Source organism: Rhineura floridana, chromosome 2 (genome assembly GCF_030035675.1).
Source record: "Rhineura floridana isolate rRhiFlo1 chromosome 2, rRhiFlo1.hap2, whole genome shotgun sequence".
Classification (NCBI taxonomy): domain Eukaryota; kingdom Metazoa; phylum Chordata; class Lepidosauria; order Squamata; family Rhineuridae; genus Rhineura; species Rhineura floridana.
In genome coordinates, this window is record NC_084481.1 from 32834578 (window position 1) to 32852697 (window position 18120).

An 18120-nucleotide genomic window follows, 5' to 3' on the forward strand; every position below is an offset into this window, starting at 1 on the left:
GGTGTAGAATCATAGCAATGAAGATAGCAAATAAGGTAGGAGCAATGACGCATCCCTGTTTTACACCTGATCCGACTCTGAATGGATCGCTCTGAAAGCCATTGTTGTCCAAAATTGTTGATGTCATGTTGTCATGAAGGAGTCGCAAAACATGCAAATTTATCAGGGCATCCTATTGTCAGAAGGATGGTCCAGAGAGCGGTTCAATTCACAGTATCAAAGGCCTTAGTCAGATCAATAAATGCCATATAAAAAGGTCAGTTTTGCTCCCAGCATTTTTCTTGAAGCTGTCATGCAGTGAAGATCATGTCCACTGTCCCCCTGAAAGGGTGGGAACCATTTTGGGATTCGGGGAGGACATCATCTGAGATCGGCAGGAGGCAATTTGTGAGGATCCTTGCAAGGATTTTACCTGTGGTAGCAAGAAGAGAGATGCCTCAATAGTTCCCACAATCTGTTCTATCACCCTTCTTGAAAACAGTGATAATTATGGCATCCCTAATGTCTTCTGGGATCTCCTCCCTCATCCAGATTTTTTCGATGAGCTTATGAAGTTGTTGTGTAAATTCAGGCCCAACCTTCTTTAAACACTTCAGCCAGAATCCCATCAGGTCCACTAGCTTTGTTGTTCTTCATTTGATTGATGGCTTTACTGACTTCATCCAAATTAGGGGATACTGCAGGCTCATCTCTAGTTTGTTGTTGTGGAATTTGCGAGAAGACAATATCAGCCACAATAGAGTTACGATTAAGGAGGTCGTGGTAATGCTCTTTCCAGCACAGTGCAATAGACTCTTTATCCTTAAGAAGTTTGCTACCATCCATTGGAAGTAAGGGATTTGTACTGTATTTTGTTGGTCCAAAATGGCCTTTGTGGCATTAAAAAAGCCCCGTGCATCATGAGCATCTGCAAAGTGATGGATTTCTTGAGCTTTCTTTATCCACCAGGCGTTCTTAAGTTCTCTAGTTCTTCTTTGGACCTCAGTCTTTGCACTGGCATAGATTTTTTTCTTAGCAGCACAGTTAATGTCTTTCTGCCATATCTGGAAGGCTTTCCTTTTCTTGTCAATGGTATGTTCAATCTCACTATCATTCTCATCAAACCAATCCTGATGTTTCTTAGTTTGGTATCCAATAGTTTGTTCACATGCTGTGATAATGGATGTCTTCAGTTTAATCCAGTGTTCCTCGACATTTTCCGGGAGTTCCGTTGGTAGATGTTTCTGAGTTGTGGAACAGCCTCCCCGAAGAGGTACGCCTGGCGCCTACACTTCCATCTTTTCGGCGCCAGGTAAAGACCTTTTTATGCTCCCAGGCATTTTAATCTTCTTAACTTTTTAAATCTTTTAATCTGTATTTTAATTTTTATAGTATTTATTTTGTTTTTGCTGTGCTTTTCGTTGTTTGTTTGTATATGTTTTTGTATTTTTATTATGATATATTGTATTTTATTTTGTTTGTTCACCGCCCTGAGAGCTATTTCGCTAAGGGCGGTATATAAATTGAAATAATAAATAAATAAAAATAAATTCTTGAGAGTTGTTTGAAAGCAGGCTCGCTTAATAGGATCTTGAAGGGCATGGATGTTCATTTTACGCCTTGGTTTTCTTCCTTGGAGCCTACGTTGAGGAACTATATGAATGGTCATAGTGGATCGAATTAATCGGTGATCTGTCCAGCAGCCATCGGCACTCGTCATGGCCCTGGTGAGGAGTACATCATGCCGATCTCTGGCACAGACAATTATGCAATCCAGGAGATGCCAGTGTTTTGACCGAGGGTGCTTCCATGATGTTTTAAATTTATTTTTCTGATGAAAGTGTGTGTTTGTAATAACAAGATTATGCTCTGCACATTTAGTCAGAAGTAGAATGCCATTCAGGTTGCTATTGCCAACTCCTTCTTTCCCAATGGTTTCTGGTCATAAATCGAAATCACGCCCAACTCTTGTATTGAAATCAACCAAGAGGATAATTTTATCCTCCTTAGGTATCTCTAATGAGATGGTGTCCAGCTGGTTATAAAAATTTTCCTTGATGTCTTCATCAGCATCTAATGTTGGTGCATAAGCACTTAGAATAGTTGCCAGCTGGTTTTTGGCAAGTTTTAACAGGAGAGTTGAGAGTCATTCATTAATGCCAATAGGAACTTTTGACAAGAGGTTATTTATTTCCAACACAAAGCCATGTAAATAAATTCACAAAATTTAGTAGCCTGCAAAAAAAGAAAGTACTAGCCTGCTGGGAGTTGGTAGTGGAGGGAAGGAGACTTCTGTCCTTCCTCCACCAGCCTGTTCCATTCCTCTGCTGGGTGTGGAGGAGAGTGTTTGGTTTCTCTGCTGGGGACAGAAGAGGGACAGAGCACTCCATCCCTCCTCCACCAGCCCTCTTCAGTTAATTTCATGTATTTGGCTACACGCAATTCCTTGTTACATGTGACTACCAGGTGAGTGCTTAAATGCAAGGCTGGCACAAATAAGTATTACATGCATCTCTGTGTACAAGAAAAGCTCAATGTCTGGTTTTCTTTGGGAGCAGAAAAGGTACTTTGCGTGTCTATACTTAATGCTTTTCTGGAAGCAACTGGCTGGCTTTTCTTGCACACCCTTGTGTCCCATATGTAGTAAGGAGGCCACTCTTAAAAGACAAGGAGCTATAGCTCAGTGGCACAGCACATGCTGTGCAGTGCACAGAGTCTCAGTTTTAATCCTGGGACTTCCAGTTCAAAGACTTCAGGTAAGGAGGCCTGGGAAAGATCTCCGCCTGAGATCTTAAACATCCTTTGCTGACAAATCAAAGTAGAAAGTACTAGACTATGGAGGCAAATGGTCTGACTCAGTGTAAGATAGGTTTGTATACTCATGTGTTCAAGCTTTGACATGAATGTTGGAGGGGTGGGGTGGGGAGAGTCACAACATTTTTGTCAACGGAACTCCCCAGTCAAGGCTATGGGCTATTTACAAGAAAGTGTCAGCTGAAAAACCCAAGTTTTCATTACTATTCTAGGCATATCACTATGCAAAGGCCAGCATCCTCCATCACATTTCTCAATAAAAGCAGATGTTTGCCATATAGTTTCCATTTTAAAATGTTTCTCAAGGTGAACTGGCCAACTGCCAGTGCTTTAGGTGCTCAGTAAAACTTAAAACAATGCACGGCCAGAACCTACCAACAACTGGCTATCCATGTGGCAAGACCCACCATATGGGACAACATGTGACACAGCATATAACTATCACTGGAAGTTAACAGGAGGTGAAGCATTGATGAGAAACAATTAGGTACAAAATATATAATAAGGTGCAAGCCCATCCAGTTTCTTCTTCTCAGTGACAAATCACATAAAAACAAGCTGCAGTAGGCATTACGTAGCAGACATATATAATATAAACATATTCCAGACCACAGAATACAATTTGAATTGCTAATGTGCTACTTACTACAAAAGCATTAGCACATTTACTGAATTTGCCTATCATGCAGTAAACATCATCTTACATTGTGCTATTCAAATCAGAGAAGACTTCAGCGTACATATGCACAAAGCAGGACATCTTTAAAAATATGCTATTTCCCAACATCCCCTTTTCTGTTTCAGAAATGTTATGTATGAGACACCAGTTCTCAATGTAACTCAGGCTCTGCCCATGAACCTTAAAAGCTACATCCACTATAATAAATAATATATGCCCGATAAAATATTTAGAGGCCAAAGTTGATATTTACATGAGAGCAGACTGATTTGTGGAAACCATTTTTTCTCTCAACATTGTTCACTAAATTTTTCATAGAACAATAATCAATGGAGGCAAACATAGAGCCACAAGTAAAGAAGAGGGCAAGCAGCCAATAAGCTTTTCAAAAGAATTAAGATAATTTGTTAGCTTGACTCCTTGCAGACAATAGTTATGAAACAGACCATAATTCCAGAGAAATTGTGAACTCCGCTCTATAATTTCAAAAACACTTCAAGGCTGCCTTAAATACTGAGGTTTGCATACTATCAGAACAAAAACATTTTTAAAAAAACTAACCAGAGGATCATGGCTTAATAAATAAACCAAGTGCTTTCCCAACAATCATTCTTTTTCGCACAATAAAGATACAACGGTTGCTCATTTGTTCTGTCAGATTCAGCCACCTTCCATCAAGGTGGCATAATGCCTCAGCTGTAGAAGCCTGGGAAAAAATGTGAGAGTCAGTATAGTGGGGTGCAGGGTTGGGGAACCACTGGCCCTTCTAGATGTTGCAGCCAGTATGGCCAATGGTCAAGGATGATGTAAGATTGAGTCCAACAACATCCGGAAGGCCACAGATTCACCACCCTTAGTGTGCTCAATAATGTTAGGCTTTGGACCAAAGAGACATGGGCTCAAATCCCACCTTCACTGTGTGACAATGGACTCGCTCTTGGGATTGTTAAGAGAATAAAATGAGTTAACCACAAATATACATGCCCTAAACTCCTTGGAAGAGGGGCTGCGCATAAATACAAGAATAATATTCTGTAAGGTGTAACACTGACATTGCCACTGTAAAACTTTTTTCTGATTTAGTTGCTGGAAACCACTGGTGGGGAAGAGTGCTGTTGCACTCAGGTCCTACTTGTGGGCTTCCTTTCTGGTTGGCCACTGTGAAAACAGAATGCTGGACTAGATGATGGGCCACTGCCCTGTTCCAACAGGCTCTTCTTATGCTGCATAGATTAAAAGAACCCTGAGGACCACTTGGCAGAGTCCCACAAATGCAACTGCTATTGGCAACCAGGATTATTTCCCCAGTAACAGCTCTGTGGATAAGCATAATGAACTATACCCCATCCGTCCCAAGTTGAACACAGAACACAGAGCACTCAGGGAGGGAGTGGGTCTCTCAATGTGAGAGACAGAATTCCTCCTGCCCTCAACCAATTATCTAGCTTGAGGGAGGGGTTAGCATCTCACTTTGTGCCAACCTGGGAGACACACCGTAAATGCAGAGAGGAACCCATTGCAAATTCATGTTGCTTCTCCCTGTACATCATTCAGGTATCTCTCATTCCTCTACCCTTGACGAGAGCTCCGGTTCATATTGTAGTTGTCTCCTACCTTGGCCAAGTTCACACCATACATTTTTTCCATTATTATTCCACTTTAAATAGACATGGGTTCTTCCAAAGAATCCTGAGAAGGGTAGTTTGTGAAGGCTGCTGAGAATTGTTAGGAGACTGCTATTCCCTTGCAGAGCTACAATTCTCAAAGTGATTTATAAATCAATCTCTCTTCCCAGTGAGCTCTGGGAAATTGTAGCTCTATGAGGGGTCTCCCCTCAGTACCCTTCACAAACTACACCTCCCAGGAATTTTGGGGGGAAGCCATGCCTGTTTAAAGTGGAATAATAGTGGAATAAATATATTTTGTGAATGTGGTCCTTGACTACCACAGCCTTCTTCTCTTTGGCCTTTCTGCCACATTTTAAGCGTCTCCGACCTATCCAAACCTCAACTGACAACTGTTTTCCACTTCTCTCTGTGCTGACTCCACAAGATTCCTTCAAATCCTGTCACTTGGCTTCTGCCATGGACTCCATGCCTTTATCTTTAAAGGTTGCCATCGACTTACCCCAGGTTATCTTTGGTTTTTGTTCCTGTTACATCCCTATTCATTGCCTCCATTCCTCCAACATTTCCACCTTCAGCTGCCTAAAGGGCCATCCTCCTTCATTACCTCCTATTTGTTAAAATTCTCTCCCTGCATCTTTCACTCTCCTCTTGTCTACCCCCCTCTTTCTCATATACCCTTGGCTTCAAAACCCCTTAATCCTTGTTTGCAACTGTTGTGGCACCAACACTTTGGAATTCCCTCTCCTTAAATATTAGATGGGCACCATCTCTGTTATCTTTCTGGCACCTACTGAGGACCTTTCTCGTTCAACAAGCCTTTTAAGTAGAGACCTCATCCCAGTCTGTGTCTCTGTTGGTATTGCTTTTTAAGATGTTTTTAAAACTGTTTTGTTTTAATTTTTTTTAAGGATATTTTGTTTTAGTATGTTTTAAAGTCTTTTACTTTTTAAAATGTTTTAGAGTGCTTCTAGTGTTTTTGTTTGCTGCCTTGGGTCCCTTCAGGATGGCAGGATATTAAACAAACAAACAATAGCTAATGTTAAGTATGCATAACACCATTTGCTCACATTCAGCTATTCTTATCCTTGTCTCTCCTTTCCCACCCATCTATCTTCCTTTTAGAATGTGAGCTTCTTGCTGGCAGAGTCAAGTGATTTTTTTTTAAAAAAATGACATTCTTTAATGCAGCCTGCATAACCCAAGATAATAAATTGGGGGGGGGCAGGGGGAGAGAGAGACAGAGAGACAGCAGGATGGAGTGTGCAATTTTGGTACCTGGGCAATGGGAATTAACACCCAAATATTCCAGCTGGCATAACCAACTTTTAATACAGTTCTAAAATGCAACTGTTCTAGCCAGAAGAATGATGTTTTGGTTATGACAGCCAGAAGATTCTCACTTGTAAGAACAAAGGATAAAAATGAAGGGACAAGATTTGAACATCAGTTTAGGGAACTTTAAGCTCTGCCATGGGATTAATTTCTTTAGCCCAGAAAAACATTTGCGGTTACCTTAAATGACTTCACATTTCTGATGCAAGCAATTTATGGTATTTCATTAATACTTGTAGAAACAGAATTGTCATGTGCAAGACAAGTTAATTTCATAGCTTGGTGATACATCTGTTAAAAATTGCAAGGTTTGGTATTAGAATCTGTGAAATATATTTAAAGTAAATTTAGCTGAACATTAATTGCAGACATTTTAAGTTTTTAAGGGATATATGGAATGCAATCCTAAAATATCTACTCAGACATAAATCCCATTGACTACAATGGGACTTACCTGTAGTGTGTACAGGATTGCAGCCTTAACTTATTTACCCTCTTACAAGATCTGAACAGGGTGGTTTATAACAGATGCTATTGGAGGTTGCCGATTCATAGGGTTGCCATAAGTCGTAATCGACTTGAAGACACATAACAACAACAAGCTGGTAGTAAGAGTGTATACTTCTTAATTTTGAAGCAATTTCCTACAAAATTAGCTAGTGATAAAGATGAAACAAGGAAGAATACAAAACGAAAATTGGGACTGGGAGCCAAAGAGCCACATAACTAGCTCCATGTGCCAAAGAGGGCTTGAGGGTTGTGTTTCACATGTAGCCTCACATGTCATGTAGTAAATCCCTTTTGAGGCAGGGAGAGAGCTTTCAATAGCAAGTTGAGATGTAGCATAATGGCTTACTGTTCGAAGAAAAGGAGTTTAAAAACCCACTGGGCATGCTCAAGCCTTTGGGCACAACTCTTCGGATCCCAGCCTACATATTTTCTTGGATATCAGTGACAATGTTAATTTGAGTCTGCTTCCAAATTAAGCAAGTTTAGGATTTCATCTTCCAATATATTTTTAAAACTTTTGCTTTCTTTCTTAGGAACCAAAAGGCATTATTATTTGAATGAGCATATACAAATAACCACTTAGAAATGATAACTGGAGTGGTGGTGATGGTGGTGGTGAAGGAATACAAACAGAATAAAAATACTACAGGTTAAATAAAACAGAATCAGCATGGATTACAATGATCAAGGGCAAGAATGGGAAAGCAACTCCTTAATGAGACAACATGATTTATGTATTTATTTCAAATGCTTTGTCTTACAGCAAGCTACAAACAGTTGAAAACACAGGGAAAACAATATATGAGAACATAAGAACAGCCCTGCTGGATCACTGCTTTCCATAGCAGCCAACTAAGATGGCTCTGTGAAACCTAGAAGGTCTGTTGCTCCCCAAGTATTAAAAATACTGAAATGAAACCACACCTGATCTATCTCTAATGGTAGGGGACAGCCTAATGGTAGGGCCATGCTAGCACAGTCCAGGCAACATACTCTGTTGATTTGAGAAAGAACATGAAAGGAAAAGATGGAGTCTCTTCAGTTGGAATTGGAAGACAATGGAAAGCTACTACAGACAACTACAATGTAATCCTAGTCAGTGATGTGGGCTGGAAATCATTGTGTGGATGCCAACTGCAAATACAATGTTAGGCATGCTTGGCAGTTTCAAAGTTTTACCTCACATGTTGAATTAGATCACTCTCTAGTCTAGGGCATCAGAATGTTTTTTTTTAAATGCAGATTGAAAATTTTCCAATGCAATTAACTCAAATTTGCATTGAAAAAGTTTCCAAATCAAAATTTTCCTGGAAACCCCCATTCCTGCCTGGAGGTGGACTGTCGTGCTGTTTACCAGCTATAGTATCTGAACCATCTTTGAAGACAGCTTTCACAAACACTTGCCAGTGGCCAAACATCTCAGCCAGGCCATGCTAATGCAGAGGCACTATTTGTATATACTGCTGCCTCTTTATCATGACGGCACATGCAGCTACCACTGTTTGCATGATCACAGTGACACTTTTTCAGTCTGCCAGGATCATGCTAATCAAAGGGGACACATACTCTGTAGAGCAACCACAAGGAACCTCTTGTTCACAGAAACAATGAATCCTACTTGGCTAAAGTATTCAAAAGTTCTGTGCATTGCGAAGAGGAAGGGAGCCTGTGGCAAGTGTGAACCAGTCCTTAGTCTAGTCTCAAGTTTTCAGCAACGTGAATGGAGGTTGCCAGGCCAGAATCTGAAATAATGCATCATACATTTGTTTAACACGCGGAGGTTTAACACAATCTCAGTCTAACTGGTCAAAAGTGTTATCATAGTAATCTGAATACCCTGAGAAATAACATGTGTAAAGTAGGGGTGTGGATTGGATCTGTGTGCACCCCAACTTACAAGGCAAATTGGGGTGATTTGGGGGAAGGTTATCATGTCTCCCAGTTGCTTGTTAACAACGCATCGCGAGGTGGATCACAAACTCCCTTCCAAGTAACTCCAAAAAACTCAGTTGTTTTTTCTGAGAAACAAAACCAAGCTGACTGGGGAAACATTGCAAGACCATGAGAGGTGAGGGTATGGAGAGGTGGTGCCCTCTCGAAGTTTTGGACTGCAACTCCCATCAGCCCCAGCCAGATTGGCTAATCATCAGAGATAATGACAATTTTTGTCAAAAACATACGGAGAGCACCAGGCTGGGAAAGGCTGATATAGCATTTTTAGTTGTTCAACTTGAGCTCTCCCTTTTCCCATTGCCTTCCGCGTATTGCAAAGTGACATTATTAACTGACAGTATTTTCACAAATACTACTGCCTTTGACAAACAACAGTGTCATCAACTGTGTGATTTCTGCCAAGATGAACTCCTGTGACCTAGAAAATTAGAGGTGTGCTGCCCACAGATTTTCAAACGGAGACAAAAGGTGGTGGCGGGGGGGGTGAGTGCTGCTGCCCAGCTGTTTTTAGGTAGAAAAGAACTTTCCAAGGAGCAAAGGCGTGTAAATCCGCAGTGAAAGCAAAAGTGTATTAAGTGTGTGCCTTTAGCATGGCAGCATCTGTGCTTTCGAATACTCCGCCTATTAATATCAAGCAGAGAACCTCACTATATTGTTTTAGACATCTGCTGAAAACTTTTCTGGGTCAAACCTATCTGGACACATAATTTAGTCTTTCTTTTTAAATTCTGCTGATCTCGGTATTAGTGACAAGTATTTTATATTATTTTATGTACATCACTTAACTTGTTAAAATTAAAAATGGGAATGGACTGCCTTCAAGTCGATCCTGACTTATGGCGACGCTACAAATAGGGTTTTCATGGTAAGCGGTATTCAAAGGGGGTTTACCATTGCCTTCCTCTGAGGCTGAGAGGCAGTGACTGGCCCAAGTTCACCCAGTGAGCTTCATGGCTGTGTGGGGATTCGAACCCTGGTTTCCAAGGTTGTAGTCCAGCACCTTAACCACTACACCACACTGGCTCTCTTTTTTTAAAATTAAATGTTTTATAAATTTTCTAAATAAATAAAATAAATATATTTAATGTTCTTGGCTCAGAAGTGCTCATTTCTCAATAAAAAGAATACACACCCACCCATAGAGTTTTATCATCTTTCACAATACCAAACTATTCTATATTTCCCCATTATTCCACTGTCTCTCAATTTCTTTTTCTTTATTTGAATTTCATAACACTTTTCCTTATTTCTTACTAATCTCTAATCTTTACCAGTCTTTAATGTTCCTTTCCTACCAAGACTCTTCAGTGAATCTTATCATCCATTTCTGATACTGAAACATTCTTTAAATGGATTTAAATTATCAGGAAGGTCACACAAAGACTACCGCTAAAATCTCTGCTACAGATATCCAGCAAGCTGAACAGCTCAAAAACCTCCTCTCTTGAAGGAAGGAGCCAGGTATTAAAGCAGCTCCAATTCCACTGTATTAGTTTCTGTCAATAAGGCCTTAGGATTCCCCCCCCCCAAAAAAAGACTCAAATTATGAAAGGAGTCATTGAAGTTTTTATTTTTTGGATTCTTACAGATCTCAGAAATTCAGCCAGTGGTTATGATCGAGCATTTAAAGTAGGAATGCGAGTGGCTGTCAGCACATTGCTACTATAATACTTAAAACAACAACACTTAGCACTTATATAGCACTTGAGAGAGTTCAAAGTGCTTCATGTAGTTGTAATCATAAGGAATGTCTCTAAAGTAGGTAGTTATCTCATATTGTAGATGGTGTATTGAAGAAGAATGGTTTGTCTTGTTTTCTAAGCACATACATAAAAATTAGTTGACTGGATTCTTCTCAGTGCAGCGTGACTTCCCCTCTTCTATAGGGTATGCCCACAGTACAGGTCAGCATAGTTTAAGCGACAATGAAGGCAATGCAGTCACTCTACTGAAAGCAAGCCAGCAAAAAAGGAACTCTGGCATTCTCTGCCCTGCCAGGTCTCTGTATCTTCTCCCTTAAAATAAATGTTGAAAAATACTATATATATATATATAATAATTTGACAAATTTTGTTCAGCTGTCAGAATCAGTGTCCTCATTACCAAGCTTTATAAGCAAAACCTCTTGGTTACATATGAGGCAGCTAGGCAAGTTGCTGCACAATTTCAGTTTTTGTGCAGCAAGACACATAATTCCCCCATCATTGCTCTCATCCAGTATACAGGTACTCATTCATGGGCGATCACGTGTGGCCGAGTAAGATTGTCTTCCAGGGTAAGGTCTTTAACACTGGGTCCGTAAGTGACTGTGGAGGCCAATTCTGGATCCACACAGCCTCCCACAGAGAGGGCATAGGTTTCCAGTTTGGTTTGGTTTGCTTGGAAGACACCTGTGCGTGAATTTGTTTTATGTGGGGAGACTGGCGCACGACAATCAACACACAATCTTGACAGAAAAAGGCTCTGATCCAATGTCATGGGATACCACGACGATTGGAAGTCTTTTATCTGCTGCAGCCTTCATCTGCCTTCACAACCGTTGTAACATACACATTGCTATCCTCCACCTGTTCTTTCTTGGATCATTCTTTGTCTGGTTCCTCTCCCTTGACCTTACCGCCATGGGTGACCCTGCTGGGAATACATGACTCCCAACGGCATCGCTCTCAGAGTTCACTGAAACATGCAAGCCCACTCACCACTACAAGGTGACGATCCAGCGAGGGGATACAGGTACTGTATACTGCAACTCATCTTTTTAAATATCATGGTCTCTTCAACCACAGAGCAGTTTCCAACTAATGAACCCCTCTCCCTCTCTGAATTATCTCCAAAATATGAACCAAGCAGGTGACAGGGTTGATAAAAATCAATGATTTTTTTAAAGGTTAAAAAAGACAGTTTTTAAAATTTATTTAAATCAGATTTTTTATTTAAATTGGATTTTTTAAAAATTTAAATCAGATTTCAATATTGTCTTAAAACAATTAGTTAAAAAGAGCCTAGGTCAAAGATATCATCATTAACACTAATTATACAACTTCTAATGATATTATCTGAATATGTTAACAGCAGTTTATGGAGATGGGAGATAATCTGATCAGTCCTATTCTGCAGGTGGTATACATGAAGTGCATGTTCTCTCTCTCAAGGACTTGCCTCTTTCTAAGTGCAAACACAGAGAAGATAAATAGAGAATTTGGGAAGATGGAGTAGATATGAACAAGGAGGAGACCACTCAAGTGGTATTCCAGCTCTTAACAGCAGTAGCCTCTTCTGCACATGTAGAGAGATTTTTTCTTCCTTTGGACTAGTTCATTCTAAATTGAGAAATTACTTGGGAACTGAAAAATCAGGAAAGCTTGTATTTCTTTTCCAGGCAGTGAACAAGGAAGACAAAGGTTAAGAAGACGACTGAATTAACTGTACCACCCATATTTTAAATTTCTCATGTTGACTTGGTTGAAATTGCTAATTTTTTTAAAAAAAACCTTTACATTTATTTACAAACTGAAATAGTTAACCATTCAAAAATACAAGTGGGTGTTTTGTTAACGTTGTTGTTTGTTGAAGAAGAAAACTAACCAGAAGAATAAACAATCTTATTAGTACAATTTAAACGTCTGTTTGGTAGTGGTGATTCTGGCACATCATGACAAAAATATCATGATTAATTGAACAGTTGGAGCTGGTTCACCTGCTGAATGACTTCAGAAGTTCATTCTGGTTTAGTACTAAAATGACCAAATTATCATCCCATTTTTGATGAAAATTAAACTGAAAACAATGCAGAATAATTGCTTAATGTGTACCCACCTTCTAATGAAGCCTACATCTCTGAATATGTATTAAGGTTCTATTAAACAATAATGTACTTCTACTAAACAATGATGATTAAATAGAATATTTCTCACTAGTGATCATTAAAATGGAGTCTTCAGAAAAGTTATTTGAATCATGATTTAAAACAAACTCTGGCAGGGGAGGAATGAAAAAAAATTAAGCGTTCCAAGAAAAAGGCAACTTTTCTCGACATAGCCACAATGAGTGTCAGCAGCCAATGGTTTTGTATTCCTTTTTATTCTCATTTAGCTACTCAGTCTTGCTTCATGCAATCTATCTGAGTTTCTGTTTTAAATAATCTCAAGAGGGTCCTTTTGTCTATCCTGAGCCTAGTTTCAGTAAGTTTAAATAGGAGAAAAAACAGTCATAATATAGGAGGTGTATAAACCAATCTCAGCTGGTTCAAAGGCCTTTAAATAACTTTTTTCCTGTTGTCCATTGTCATGTATTTGGCATCCAAGGTGCCAAATGTGATCATTATCAGAAGTAAATAGTAAAAGCAACCATTATTTGGCTGAAATTCAATATAACTCAAAATAGTGCTCTATTTATTCTCCCAAGAATCAAATGTAATACGTTTTGGAGCCAAAGTATCTTAGTTTTAATAATATTGGCCCTATTTAGTCATATGATTATACGTTTCACAAGAATACTAGCTTCCTTAAGCACTTACTTAAAGAAAGAGCCATGACTTCACTATGGAAGAAGCATCTTCTTGAAATTATAGTCCAGGTATATGGAACCTGTGGCCCTCCAGATGTTCTTCAACTACATTTCCCATCATCCCTGCCCATTGGTTGAGGTTGGCTGAGACTGATGGGAGGACCACCAGATCCCTGTCCCTGCTCTAGAGAGTTATGGCTTTACATAACATTATAGAGATATGGTCCTTCAAGGCTTAAATAACAAGTATCTGGAAGTTCAAATATACAGACAAGTATTTTAATTAAAAACAAGATTTTACAATAGAGCTTTATGCACCTATCACTATAGTGTGGGAGAAGTTGCAATGCAAGGCTTGTTCTAGAAGCAAGCAGAAACATCACCACATTTCTGTATATACTATTGCCAGAAGGGGGGGAAATGACACATTTTCTTGCTCAGCAGAGTATTCTGAAAAGCAAGTGAGCTCATAGATTTTGCCCGTCATCGAAGACGTTTTGACATATACTAGCTATTACATGCTAGCGCAAATTTGCTGAGCTATACTTACCAAAGAGTATTATCTTACATATTACAGACCACTCTCCAGCTGACCATATAGCATGTCTTTTCAGATCTTGACCTATTTCCCCTCTAAAAAAACAAATACCACTGTATCTGAATAGTAAAAAGATCTACTGTATCCAGAGAGAGAGAGAGAGAGAGAGAGAGAGAGAGAGAGAGAGAGAGAGAGAGAGAGAGAGAGAGAGAGAGAGAGAGAGAGAGAGAGAGAGAGAGAGAGAGAGAGAGAGAGAGAGAGAGAGAGAGAGAGAGAGAGAGAGAGAGAGAGAGAGAGAGAGAGAGAGAGAGAGAGAGAGAGAGAGAGAGAGAGAGAGAGAGAGAGAGAGAGTGTGTGTGTGTGTGTGTGTGTGTGTGTGTGTGTGTGTGTGTGTGTGTGTGTGTGTGTGTGTGTGTGTGTGTGTGTGTGTGTGTGTGTGTGTGTGTGTGTGTGTGTGTGTGTGTGTGTGTGTGTTCTGAATAGAAAATAAAATGCCACAATTATTTGGCATTAGAAAATGCAGACAGATGTATCAGCAGCCAAACTTCATTTCTGCAAATTAGATCACCAATGATGCATTATAGATCACCAGATGCGTAACTTCCTTGTTGGAGGTGTCACAAACTGCATTTACTTGGACTCATGCCAAGAAAGAGCACAAGAACAGTTTGAAAATAGAATATAGTAAAATGCTGAATTCAAACCTACATTTCCCCTTATGTAAAATACCAATAATGTTCAGGTAAGATAAATAATGCACAATGCATTTTGAACTTTAAAAAATGCTTCTCTTCCACATTTAAACAACATCTTTCCATCATTTTTTTTAAAGGATTCTTCCATGAGTAAAATCAAATATTTTCCCTTTTGTGGCTAGAGGGAAATTGCGAAGAAAGATCTTGTCACAATATGCCAATGAAGCCCCTTTCCTATCAGCTTTAAAGTATAGCAGCAGCTGCTCTAGGGCAGCTATTAAATCTCCATAGAGGGAAAGGTAGAGCAACTGGAGGGCTAATTCACATCCCCAAGAGGCAAGAAAGCTGCTTCATTAAACTCACAGTGCTAAGACCCCTCCTCAGTGACACTATCCATAAATAACAAGCAGCACATGCACGTCTAGGGCAGTCTACTGGGAAAAGGGGGAGACTGCAGGATTTAAAGGGACAGCAGAGGCACAGGGCATTGAGGGAAATAAGGAATCCACCCAACTGAGGCAAACAGAGGGAAGCACCAATGTACAGGTGCAACTTTAGAGAGTAAAGGAGGAATGATGCAATCCATGGAGGGGGGCCCATATAAACAAGGCAACATGATGAAATCAAGGGTGTGGATAAAGAAATAGATTGCATTATTGGGGAAGGGGAGGGAAGCATGAGGCAATATTGGGAAGGGAGTGGGCTCTTGTATTAGGTCCATCCTACTGAAACTGCACCCTCGTATTCCTGGGAAAGGGAGAAGACAACCCCTTTTCCTTTTAGCGATCCATTAACATGTAGCCTTTTAAATAAATATCGACCTTTTAGTTTATGTAAACACACTGCGCCATCCTGATCGCACACATCCACACGGAAGAGAAGAGATGGGTCTAATAGCAAAAGTCGTGAAAAGGTTTGGCGGGTGGGAGGAAGCGGATCTCGGCTTGCTGCAAACTCTGCAAGAAAACAAGGAGGCCGTCTATAAAAATTGGGCAACCTATCCGCGCAACTCGCAAGCCTTCCGAGACAAACGGCGCTGCCTAGGCAAACCCAGTAAAAACGGGTCTGCTGCGACAAACCTTCCCAGTTCTAAAAAAAAAGGGGGGGCGTAGCAAGCCATCGATGGTGGATCTGCTTGAGCAAGCCCTCCTTGGAAGAAAAAAAAGGGGGGATGCAGGATGAACGGATGAAAAAAGGAGAGCAAAACACGTTATTAAATAGTAACAATAATCCAGATCACAAGGTTAAATCCAGATCCCTTTAAAAGAAAAGGGGGGGAAGGAGAAAGTGTGTGCACTGCAGCCTTGGGGGACATTAAAAGATGCAAGAGGGAGAGGAGGGAAATGGGGTGCGATGCAATATGGGGAAAACGTAAGGGGGGCGGGAGTGATTTTCAAGGGGGGGCATTTGGGTCTAAGATGCAAATATTTGTAAGGGGCGCAGCGCTAAGGGAAGACACGTACCTGGAACGGCCGCTGAGGAAGAAGAAGATGCTCCCGATAGGGAGGCTCGCTGTTCCTTCTGCTGCTGAGGTTGCCTACCGAGGCTCAGATCGAGGGCGCTAGTGGAGGCTGCAGAGCCCGGGCGGACCCTCAGCAGCAAGAGTAGTAGCAGCGGCAAACACGACGCGGCAGCCAGCCCCAGAAGCGAGGAGGACGGCAAGCGCCTGCAAATCCCCGGCATGGCGACCAGCCAGAGGGCAGCGGAGGCATATTGCGGCCCGAGGAAGAGCGGCCAAAAAGGAAGGAGCGCGGCCGCCCGGGCAAGAAGCTCCCAGCGGCAGCTGAGCCGCCACGGCGAGAGGGTCTCACCCGCTCTGAGTCCCCCTCACACGCACGCGCTCCCGCCCACGGTGGGGCAGGAGGCGGCCCCCGCACGCCCACACGTGACGAAGAGGGAGAGGGGAGGAGTAGGGAGAGGGAGCCGCCAACTAATATAGCTTCAGCGTGCCTTGCCCCTCACTCACCTGGGCTTACTAGAGGGAGGCGCCCAGGGAAGAGGGAGGGACGGAGGCGCCCACCTTCCCCCCTCCCCGCCACAGCAGCACGCCCGAACTCGCCTGCCTCTTACGAGGGGAGCAATTTCCAGGAAAGCTGGCATAGCCCTCTCATGGACCCGCATTCCTCCCCAAAACTCTCCAGTGGCCTTGGCAAAGTGGCCGCTTGTTGGTGTCTGGTGATTTTAGGGGTGACTTATCTGCTGATTTTCTTTTCTTTCTCTAACACGGCTCCTGTGGCTTCATCAGCTGCCACCGAAGGGAAAGAAAGAGCCTTGAAGGAATATATGGCCATGCTTTTGTGGACATGAGCCTATTAAATCTTATTAAATCTGTGGTCTCAAAAGGTCCCTCCACCTGGCATATCTCTATAAGGGCTCTCTCCTCTCTCGCGTACATGCACGCGTCTCAAGGCACCTTCGTTCTAATGGACTAAAGCAGGGGTGGGGAACATTTTCCAGCATAAGGGGTGCACTGCCTTCTGGGCAACCTTCTGAGGGCCACGTGGTCAAGGCTAGAGGCAAAAATAGAGCGACAACCATAATTTTTACCTTTGCACAATAGGCTAGTTTCTACACACATTCTCACCCCCCTCTCTCTCCATTATCAGAGTTGAAGGCAGCGGAGGCTGGTATATTCGGGTTAATGGGGCACAGACCCACCATCCCCTTAGCCTGCCCTCAGATGCCTGCCTTCTTACTTACAACCGGTCCAGGGAATGGCATTGCCTGCCAGCTTCCTTCTTCTCAGTCTCTGTCCTTCTAGAACACAGCAGGGAGGAAGATGGGCACAAAACTGGAATTAGTTGGCTCTGCCTCTGCCTATGGTTAGCTGGTTCAAAACACTCAAGAAGGATATTTATTTATTTATTATTTGATTTATATCCCACCCTTCCTCCCAGCAGGAGCCCAGGGCGGCAAACAAAAGCACTAAAAACACTTTAAAACATTATAAAAACAGAGCTTAAAATACATAAAAACAAAACAACTTTAAAAACATTTTTTTAAAACAGCTTTAAAAATATCTTAAATAAAAAGGGTTAAAAAAACCATATTGTTTAGAAAAAAAAGCTTTTTAAAAAATATTTAAAAGCAATTTTTGAAGCAGGGCCAGTGAGGCTGTGGCTGAGAAGAGGGTTTTCTAGGGCCCCATCTACCCCATACATTTAAAGCAATATTATACCACTTTATCAACCAATTCCTCTTCCCAGGGAACTCTGGAACTGTAACTCTGTGAGGGGAATAGGAAGCCATGACTGTTTAAAGAGGTATGATAGGGCTTTAAGTGCATTGTGCAGATGGAGGCCTAGGTTGCCCACACTCCAATTCACAGATAGTAAAATTCAGGGCCAATTCCTGTATTACAGCCATTCAGTGGAAGGCATTATGAAAGAATTTTGTGCAAGCACTGCTCCTCCATTAGGCAACTTAATGTGTGATGAGCTATTTGCCATGTAGGTTGCCTGCGATAGCAATGCCTTGACCGAAAAA

At 41.4% G+C, this 18120-nt stretch overlaps 1 protein-coding gene across 3 annotated transcripts in view; it reads right to left on the reverse strand.

Annotated features, from left to right (window-relative positions):
• The window catches only part of FAM171B (family with sequence similarity 171 member B), a 50407-nt gene extending 33841 nt beyond the window's left edge, over positions 1 to 16566 (reverse strand). For 2 of the 3 annotated variants that reach the window (XM_061608263.1, XM_061608261.1), the window contains exons 1-2: positions 16098 to 16566; positions 15456 to 15590 (exon numbers count right to left, since the gene is read on the reverse strand). In XM_061608263.1, coding sequence (XP_061464247.1) covers positions 15456 to 15590; positions 16098 to 16317 — 355 coding nt within the window. In that variant the 5' untranslated portion in view covers positions 16318 to 16566. The remainder of the gene's footprint in view (positions 1 to 15455; positions 15591 to 16097) is intronic. The other variant, XM_061608262.1, reaches the window with a different exon arrangement.
• Positions 16567 to 18120: the final 1554 nt, after the last annotated feature.